The sequence below is a fragment of the Microtus ochrogaster genome, chromosome 4 (genome assembly GCF_000317375.1).
Source record: "Microtus ochrogaster isolate Prairie Vole_2 chromosome 4, MicOch1.0, whole genome shotgun sequence".
In the NCBI taxonomy this organism is placed as follows: domain Eukaryota; kingdom Metazoa; phylum Chordata; class Mammalia; order Rodentia; family Cricetidae; genus Microtus; species Microtus ochrogaster.
This window is the reverse complement of record NC_022011.1, coordinates 30,563,324-30,573,387: the sequence shown is the minus strand read 5'-3', so window position 1 is coordinate 30,573,387 and position 10,064 is coordinate 30,563,324. Positions and strand designations below refer to the sequence as shown.

Sequence of the window (10,064 nt, the reverse complement as noted above, 5' to 3'; positions counted from 1 at the left end):
CAATGGCAATGGGTTTTTGATCCTACTGCACGTACTGGCTTTGTGGGAGCCTAGGCAGTTTGGATGCTCACCTTACTAGACCTGGATGGAGGTGGGGGTTCCTTGGACTTCCCACAGGGCAGGGAACCCTGATCGCTCTTTGGGCTGACGAGAGAGGGGGACTTGATTGGGGGAGGGGGAGGGAAATGGGAGGCGGTGGCGGTAAAGAGACAGAAATCTTTAATAAATAAATAAATTTAAAAAAAGAAAGAAAAAAAAAGAAGGCCCCAGAAGGAGAGAGAAAGGAGGATAGGGGAGGGGAGAGGAGAGGAAGAGAGGGGAGGGTAGGAGAGAGAGCGAGAGAACACTGTTTCTCCACGAGCACATAGCCAAGCAGGCAGGAGACTTACGGTGCCTGGGGGCCTGGGGGATGGAGGTCAGGGAAACTTTCAGATGTGGACACAGCAGAGCAGGAAGGTCTGAGAAGCAGGCAACAAAAGGGACAGAGCATAGAGAAGAACCAGAAAGACCCTAAATTGGGGTGAGGCAGGGTCAAGGCAGGGAAGCTTCAGGGCCATCTGGGGACAGCCTTGGGGGGCTGTTCGACCACACAGACCAAAGTTCCAGGGTAAGAGTCCCAGCAGCAGGATCCAGGTCTGGGGGCTGCAGGCTCCGCCCAGTGCCACTGTCTGGCATCCTATGGGGCCTGGAAGCTGCGATTGCTGGAGGTGGTGCGTGCAGACATGTAACTTGTTCGCCACAGCCAGGAAGCACAGGACATTGTCTTCTGTCTTTATTTCATCTCTTTTCTCAGCATCACCTCTGCCTCTCTGGGACCTGCCCTTAGGAGTCAGCAGTCTTGGGCACTGAGAAGATGGCCACACACTGGACAGTCATGCCCTTACTGTGCTTGCGAGGCTGACGTACATCAGTGATCTCAGGGACAACTGAGGACACACCCAGTGATCAGGGCCACGCGAGCTTGGACAATCAGCCTGGGTGATTTCACCCCAGTGTTTTTGATTCTGGTCAACTTGATTGCAGGGGAGGGGGGTTGTTTCCGTCTAAGGGTCTCTGGGCCCACTGCGAGGCCCACAGCACATGATCGTCAGGGGATGTCTGCTGTCCTCTGGCCTTGGCCCCCTGGCTCCTCCGGTCACGAGGGGTAGAACTGCCTGAGTAGTTCCTTCTTATTCACCTTGCCCATCTGGTTCCGTGGGATCTCCTCCACCAGCAGGAGCTCAGAGGGCACAGCATAGGATGCCAGGACACCTCTGTAGAGACAAGTACAGCCTGAGATGATTGCCCAACCCTGGGAGAATTGTGGGCACTGGATATACCCAGCAGCATTGTGGGCTCACCCAGACTCCATTGGGTGGTAACAGTATGGGCATCTTGCCCTTTGGAGGGAAAATTGTTCTCTGCCTTCTGGCTCCAAGGCCTGCGAAGTCAGGTCGAAGGCAGCATATTGAATGAATGTGGACACAGTGAGAGGAGAGAGCCAGGGAAGGAGGAGGCAGCAGAGCTAGACGCCCTGTGGAACTTGGTTCCTGTCATCTGGAGTAGCCGCTCAGACATGCCAGCAGAGCGAGGCACCCTGTGGCACTTAGGTCTTGCTTCTCCGCCCACCGTAGGACTGTGTACCCCAATTCTAGCTGGGCTGGCTTTACTCTCTGATTTTTTGGTACCTTGTAGAGACTCCACAAGGGATTCCAGGCCTCCCAGGGCCGTCTCCCTCTGTGCAGCTCTGGTCCTGTTCTGCTTTCTGGTGCCCCCACCTTTCTTCTTTAGTCTCGTTAAGTTTGCCTAGCTTGTGTATTTCTGTGTATTAAGTTTGCCTAGCCTGTGTATTTCTGTGTAGAAACTGGGCAGCTTTTTACAGGAGGTTCACTGTGCAGTGTGATATGGGGACTGTGTACAAACCTCCACAGTGCACTGATGTGGTCAGCAGGCACCCAGTACCAGAGAGGGAGGCACGGCACAACCACTGTCTGGACTTCTGGCCCCATCACAGTAACAGACACGTTAGCATCAGATGAACTGTATGTCTGGTGGGATTGGAAAGAGGCGGCAGGGGCTGCTTGCTCCTGAGCACAGGAGAGATGTCCACTCTCAGAGCCCCATCTTTCCCCCACTCAAGAAGGTCTCTTCTCTGGTCCTGCTGAGAATTCCCGCAAGTGGCACTGGGATCTGGACATGTGCTCTGTGTCTACGGGAACAACTGCACGGCTTTTACTCTGTAAACAGGGCACGCCACTCGGGTGGATTTCTGAATGTTTAACCTCACATTTCTGGTATAAATGCCACACGATCATGATGCGTTGGCTCTTTTGTGAATGGGACCTAATTTCCAGCACTTGGTTAAGCATTATGTGTCTGTCTGACAGGAAACTGGTCTGGGTTTCTTGTCTGGTTTTGGCACAGGGTCGTGGGTCCCATGAGGTCAGCTGGGAGTGTCCCTCCCCACTGGAAAGTACTTGTGTGCACGTCTTGGAGTGTCCCTCGAGGTACTTGGTATCTTCTGCTGCCACAGCCTTCTGGGCCCGGCATTTGCCTTATGGTGAAGTTTTTGGCTGGGAATTGAGCTACAGAGACACAGAGCTCCTCAGCCTCTGGCTTCTGGGTCAGCTCTGGTACCCACATCACAGGCACTAACAGTTACAGGGACACACTCAAGGCTGTGTGGCACCTCCTGAGAACACTGGGCTGTTGTGAGGTCGCACCTCTGTGGATAACAGTGACACCTGGGTTTTCTCTGCTTCCTCCTGAATCTCTCTCATCTCATAGCTCACGCTGGCTTTGAACTTTCTCTGTAGCCAAGACTGGATTGAACTCTCCTTCTGATACTTCTGTGTCTGCCACCTGAGTGTTTAAATCACAGGTGTGTGCCACTGTGCCCAGCTTTCCCTTTCAATCGATGTGGAGAAAATGTGGTGCTTTGTTAGTTTCCTCTCCAGACGCTGTCTCTTTCTGGAGCTTCAGGGTGAGCACTCCCGTCTCTCCTCCTACCTGCCTCTCTTTAGTGGTAACAGCCCAGCACTGTGGCCTGAGACAGCATGGCCAACAAGCCTCCAGGTCACCAGCAACAAGCAGCACCCCTCCACCAAGCACGGATACGACATCACGTGAGGCTGGGCCTCGAGGCCTCTGTCAGTGGCAGGCCAGCCTTCCCTTGCAGGAGCCACCTGGAAGCATGGACACTGTTCTTTGGGGAGTGGGGGGTTACAAGTGGGGATCTCTCTTCAGGATCCCTCAAGAAACAACTTGTGGTGTGGCTACCCACTATGGGGACAAAATCTGAGGGGCAAGCAATTTTCTTGGGCAGTCTGCATCCTGGCCCTGCTCACATGTCGCGCAGTCTTCCTTGCATTGTCCTGTTCCATACAACTCCCAGGATGCTCCAAACCTCAGCTCCCCATTTTAGAGTCTTCTCATGCTTACCATGAGCCTGAACACCCAAGCAAGGAGCCTGACTTGAACCTTAGAGAAAGGTCTTAAGGGGAAGCACTCAGAGCACAGGAGCCGCAGACTTGTGCCATGGACACAGGCCATGACCTACGGAAGCCAGGCCAATGTAGGACCCAACAACTACTGTGGCTCCCAGCAGAGAATGCCTGGGTGTTTTTCTTCTCAAGAAAGTAATTGTTTAATCAAAGCAGCTACCGGCCAAGCAGACTGTTGCCTCTGCTAAGCTACAGAGCTCCAACTGTGATTTTTGCAAATCCAGGGGAATCGGTAATTGCCCAGCTGTGCGGCCCCTGATGAAACAAGGACTCCTGCTGTTTGTGAAGTCTTGTTGGACAGCCAAAAATAGAGTCTTACGCTGAGAAGACGGGGGGGGGGGGGGGGCAGGAGACACAGCAGAGAGGAGAGAACTTTTCAGATTTAAGAGAAGGAACCCAGAGGTATCCTCATGGGCCATAGTGAAGCTTAAAGAGGCTGTGAAGGCCTCAGTGAGTCCCCTTCTGTCCTGTGGATCCCGGGATGACATCGGAAACCACCAGGGGCTGAGATGAGGAAAACTGGAGTATAACACAAAGAATGGGAGGTGGGAGGAAAAAGCCAGTATGCTGGCAACGATACAAGCCTTTAATCCCAGCTCTCCTGCGAGGCAGAGACAAGTGGAGCTCTGAGTTCGAGGCCAGCCTGGTCTACAGAGCAAGTTCTAGGACAGCCAGGGCTGTTACACAGAAACGCTGTTTCAAAATAAAAAACAAGACAAGCAAGTCCAGGTGACAGGATGGACAAAGCCCCCACCCTGGGTTTGAGGAGGGAGCTGCAGGCACCATCCACAGACACTGAATTAGGAGCACACCAGGCTTTGAAGGTCCCACAGAAAGGATGAGGTACCAAGCCATCCTCAGGGCAGGATCAGAAAAGGCTGCAGGGCCCAGGCCATTCTGCGACAGGCTGTACAAGTTTGGCTGCTGCTCAGTTCAGCACTGGATTAGCCAGGCACTTTCCTGGGGTCCTCAGCCTCACTATGCTTTGGGGTTCACAAGCTGAGAAACACATCTGTCTCAGACGACTACTGACTCCCAACCCTGTCTGCATGGGAAGCCCTTCCTGGTCCCAGGTCTGCAGGAAAGACACAGAGCTGTTCAAGGGCCACTCTGCTCACCTCTTCAGCTTCTTCCTCCCCATTTCCAAAATCCAGAATGGTCCACCCCTGCTTTCCAGTTCCTAGACAGGTCCCTCCCATCCTCACGATTCCAAGATCCTTAGATACCCTAGAACCCAGGACAGTCCCTTTAGCCCTACCTGGCCCACTCCTTGAGATCCTTGTGGGACAGCGAGTGTCCTTCTTGAAGGGCCACCACAGCTGTGACCCGCTGGCCCCACGTCATATCCGGAACTCCAATCACAGCCACATCTGAAGACAGTACAACAGGTTGAGGACACCAGGAAGGCCCTGATGACCACTCAGCAGCACTCAGGAGTGTGGGGGATGGCAGGCAGTTAACTGCAGTGCCCAAGCGCCTGGAGCAAGACCCTCATGGGAGTGGGGCAGCATCTCTAGGGGCGCAGTCTGCAGAGTGCTCTGCTGCAGCAGGCAGCAGTCTGGGCCTGCATTGGGAATCCGTGTGCTGAAGGCCAGGGAGGGAGCACCATCACGTTCCACAGGGTCCCCACTAGCAGCTGGAAGAGAGTAGAAAAGGGGGCACTGGGTCTTGGGGGCCACCATTCACTCACCGGTGATGCTGGGGTGGGCCAGCAGGTGCCGCTCAATCTCCAGGGCGCTGACTTTGTAGCCTCCAGTCTTGATGATGTCCACTGATGTACGCCCTCGGATCCAGTACCTATCGTCCTTGAACACGGCGGTGTCCCCTAGGAAAGAGGGTTCTGTTAGTTCTGGACAGACCACACGCACATGTGTGAGTCCCACTATTTCCAGTGTCCAGCCCCACTTCCTGTGGGGATGGTTCTCATGGCATGTGTCCCTCTCCATCCTCTATCCCTATGACACTGGCACCCTGCCTCACAGGGAGGAGCCAGCAGTGAGGAGCGGATCCGACCAGAATCCATGGGTCTGTAAATACCCTGAACTCATAAGCCAGTGTGCAGCGTTTCCAAAGGAAGCAGCAAGCGGTTTGCTGCCTCTGGCTCTGGATGATCTACACCAGGGAGGGGGAAGCCTTGACCCTGACAATCTATGTACAGCTTCACACAGATGCGTGCAGGGCACCCTCCTGCAGTCCCCACCCCTGTCCACTCTCTGTCATCCTAGCATGGGAGGGTCCTGGGTGGAAGGATGGCCATTTTCAGTTCCTCCTCCAACATGGAGGATGAAGACCCTCCTGCTCTTCTGCCCTTGATCCCCACCATTCCCAAACAACTACAGTGATTTTTCTCCCTAAGCAAAATAACTGTCCAACCTACTCTTTTCACAGGGGAGCCTGGGGCCCCAGGCGCTTGTTACACCCCACGGGAACACTGGCAGAGCCAGGAGCAGGCACCAGAGCACAGGGCTGTATTCCCAGTGGAGGTTCCCTCCTGCACAATGGCGTGGGGGAGGTGTGTATGTCTGCACATTAGTGCGTGTGCATGTCCATGCACGCACATTTGCATGATTATGACTGTGTGCAGGCATGCAGATGTCAGTGGTAGCTCTGACAGCAGCGGTGTCTGTTCACACGCTCCCTGCACTCCCTGTGGGTTATTAGCTGGAATAAATCATAAATATTTCATTATACATCACGCAGTCCGTCATGAGAAGGCACCATCCATCACCTCCTCACTCCCTGGGACTTGCAGTGCAGGGCTCACTCCAGTCTATTAAACAAGATGGATGGGTGGCCTGGACGAGCCCAGGGCTTATTTATGGTGGAGAGGGAAGGCTGGCCTCTGAAGCAAGGACTGGCACCGGGCAGTTCTCTCTCCGGTGTGGCAGCTCTCTATGTAGCAGGTGGCAGAAGAGCTGGGGGGATAGCTACAGCCTAGATTAGGCTAGCCTTGGGCAGGTACTGAAGGGAGAGGACCCAGGTGTAGGCTATGGGGTATACATGGCTGTCCTGAGTCCTAAGGGACCCTCTGTGATTCCATTCCTGCTGTCACTCTGGATCCAGCTGTGCCCCTCAGATTGGAAAGCTCAGTTTTCCACTGGCTCCCCTCCCCTGTAGGCGTCAGGTTGCTCAATCTCCACAGCAAGGAGGCAGCCTGGCATTGAGGGTCCCTCTGAGGAAGCTTCTGAGGCTGCTCCCCACAGGCCTCCACTCAGTCAAAGATGCAGCACAGCAGAGCCACCGCCCTGCCTTGAACATGGCCTCTCTTTGTGGTCCTACAAGTGGTGCCATCTGCCAGGCAGTGGTGGCGCACGCCTTTAATCCCAGCACCCAGGAGGCAGAGGCAGGCGGATCTCTGTGAGTTTGAGGCCAGCCTGGTCTACAAGAGCTAGTTCCATGACAGGCTCCAAAGCTACAGAGAAACCTTGTCTTGAAAAACCAAAGTGTCCTGCTGCCCACTTGCAAAGCTGTGGGCAGTCCCGAAGTATGACTCTCCTAGTGCCCTGTGTTGCTGCAGGCTGATCTGGTAAGAAATCTTTGGATAAAGAATTCTTTATATGTCAGGCAGTGGTGGTTCCTTTAATCCCGCACCTCAGGAGGCAGAGACAGGTAGATCTCTGTGAGTTCAAGGCCACCTGGTCTACAGAGTAAGTTGCAGGACAGCGAGGGCTCCAAAGAGAAACCCTGCCTTAAAAAAAAAATTCTGCACACACGAGTTCCTGCTTTGAGGCTGTGCTCCCATGCTGCAGAGAAAAGGCTCTTGAGGAAAGAGATCTGGGCACCGCTGGGCAGTCTGTTCTCTAGGTGGACCTAGTACCATTGCTTGACTGGTTCTTGCTTGTGATATACAGGATCACATATTTGGGGGAAGTCAGAGCGATGGCTCCTCAGGGAGGAGATGGTGTGGACCAGAGAGAGGAGAACGTCTGACTAGCATTCTGTGCAAACGGTTGGAGTGAGGAGGAACTACGAGACCAGCAGCAACAGGAAGCTCCCTGCCTGTAAGAGGCTGTACAGAGCGTGTGGCTGCTTCACAGCAAACACCTGTCATGGGAATGTTGGGTGAACTCCGAGGACACCAGATCTGCAAAGCCACCTCCTAAGCATGGTAACCAAGGGCATAAAGAACTGGTATAGTCCATGGCTTAGAGACAATGCAGGATGACGGGTGCCAGTGTCTGTCTACCTCGGTGTCCCCTCTGGCTGAAAGGTACCCCGTTGTCAGCAGCATCACTGGGAAGGTGGAGTTAAGAGTTGAGCCTCTGGTTATGACTTCAAACTTCCTGACTTGGTTATCCTTTCTAAACTTACGTTACCTCATGCTCTGTGTACAGAACCACTCTGTAGTGTAGCGTTGGAAGCCACACCTGGGGTTTCCCTCTGCCCGACACCACGTTGCTTATAGCTCGTCATTCCCTACAGCCCAGAGGGCCTCCACTCCAGTGTGCTCTCCACAGCTCTGACAGTGCTGACTAAGGAGTCTGAGTCACTGGGGTGTGCTTGGCCTTGATCAGCCTTGGCCGTGGGGACAGCCCCAATCTCTAGCCGCTGCCTACACCCAGGTGACAGATGAGAAAGACAGAACTCTGGTCAGGAACCAACACACAGGATGCCACCAGCTCATGCCTCCACTTTTGCTTGGATGACTGGATTCCATTCTCTGAACAGTCATGTTCACTGCAGAGTCTGATGCAGGTCAAGGAGCCACGGTCTCCCAACAGCCAGAGCGGGGCCCATGCCTTACAGTGTGGTACAGTGGCAGCCTTGGTTTTGCTCTTGCCACTGCCTAAGTCTTGGGGACACCAATCTCTTCAGGGCACGTGCTGTCCTTGGACCAGCAGAGCCTGTAGGCTGTACACCGAGGTCTTGTAGGCTGTAGGAAATGGTGAGCTACAAGCAGCATGGCATCGGGCAGAGGGAAAGCCCAGGTGTGGCCTCCACCATTAAACACAGAGTGGCTTCTGTGGGTGGATCACAAGCTTAGAAAGGACAGCTGAGCCAAGGCTTGAAGGTAAAGTAACCAGAGGCTGGATTCTTAACTCCATTCCCCCAGTAATGCTGACACAGGCACCTTCCAGCCACAGAGGGACACTAGGTATCCATGTCCTCACAAAAACTAAGTTTTGGAGCTCTCGGAGTGCACGGGAGTGTATGGGAGACGATGCTGCTGCTGCTCCCCGAGGACACAGTGTAGCACCTGGTTGATTCCCACTGCACACAGGCTGAGCTGCTTTTGCTCCAGGGCACCATGCTGGGTCTTTACCCCACATAAGGCTGAGCATCAGTGACTCCATACAAGAACTACTCTAGAAGCACCCTGGGGTCTCACTGTGTGGGTCCTAGGCTATCTCCAGGGTCCAAAGGAAGGTACCTACTACCTTGGCTTCCTTTCACGGGTGGGAGCAGGGAAAAGAGCACAGTTCTGCTCACAATACCCATGAGGCAGAGTTTTGGGTGGCCATGCCCTTTTCAGGCCACCAGATTTCTGGGAGGGAGGGGATGTGACCATCAGAAGAAGGCTGGACTTAGGGTTAGCATGGCAGAAGGAGGCTAAGCAGACTGGCATGGGGGCTAAGGTCCAACATCCACGATTACAGCTCAACTCTGTCAGACTTCCTCAGTGCCTAGCTGTCTATACCAGGACATCAAGAGACGGTGAGCCTGGCTCACCCTGGTGGTTCCGGTTGTATAGCAGAGTCCTTACCCTGCCCTTCCTACCCTTTGGCACAAGGCTTCCTGTTGTCTCAAAAGAAAGCTCAGGTACCTCAGGGATCTCCAGCATAGTCATCCTCAAGCTGCTATGTTCCTTCCTTCTGGCACGAGTGTGCCTCTGCTCTCCATCCTCCCTCCCCTTGCCCTCTCTCTGCCTAGTCCATTCACAGGAAATCCCCTGGATGTCACAGGCTCAAACAGCCTCCTGCTATTTGACTACCTTGAGCTAATCCTTCAGAAATTCATCTAATGTCTGACTGTGGACTTCTTAGTGAAGGGCCATTTTGGCCTGTTCAGCACAACCCCATTACCAAGGGCCAAATCAAAGAATATTAACTAGAGACATGGAGGCCAGGGCAAGCAGGCAAGGAGGAGGCTCCAAGCACCCGAGATGCCAGGCTGCTGGGCTGGGAGCTAACGACAGTCTTCATTGTGAAATGCACATCAAACAAGTTAAGTAACTTTTACTTTCTATGACAACATGTTTGTCAGAGTGCATGATCTGGATTTAGCCTCCTGCCAACGGCCTCCTCAGTCTGACCTGACGTGTGCATCAAGGGATTTTGTTCCGACAGAAACAGCATGCAATCAATAAAATCTTATTACATGGATTTATGCACTGCTTTCAAACCCAGTGCTAGTTCATGTCTCTGCCTTAAACTGTAATTGAAAATAAATCTGGGATACTTGGATTTCGGTTTCGGGATGCAAGGATGGAGTAGGAGGCACGGCCTTCCCAGTGGGGCCTGGCCAGGAGAGCAGTCCTGCAGTCGGCTTACTGTCCTGGCCAGGGGAGCAGTCCTGCGGTCGGCTCGCTGTCCTGGTCAGGGGCGCAGTCCTGCGGTCGGCTCGCTGTCCTGGTCAGGGGCG

The 10,064-nt window shown here is 53.8% G+C and overlaps 1 protein-coding gene across 2 annotated transcripts in view; it reads right to left on the bottom strand.

Moving 5' to 3' along the window:
• Positions 1-282: 282 nt before the first annotated feature.
• The window catches only part of Acsf3 (acyl-CoA synthetase family member 3), a 35,771-nt gene continuing 25,989 nt past the window's right edge, over positions 283-10,064 (bottom strand). For both annotated transcript variants that reach the window (XM_005345810.2, XM_026778804.1), the window contains exons 8-10: positions 5,173-5,307; positions 4,741-4,852; positions 283-1,253 (exon numbers count right to left, since the gene is read on the bottom strand). In XM_005345810.2, the coding sequence (XP_005345867.1) occupies positions 1,136-1,253; positions 4,741-4,852; positions 5,173-5,307 (365 nt within the window). In that variant the 3' untranslated portion in view covers positions 283-1,135. The remainder of the gene's footprint in view (positions 1,254-4,740; positions 4,853-5,172; positions 5,308-10,064) is intronic.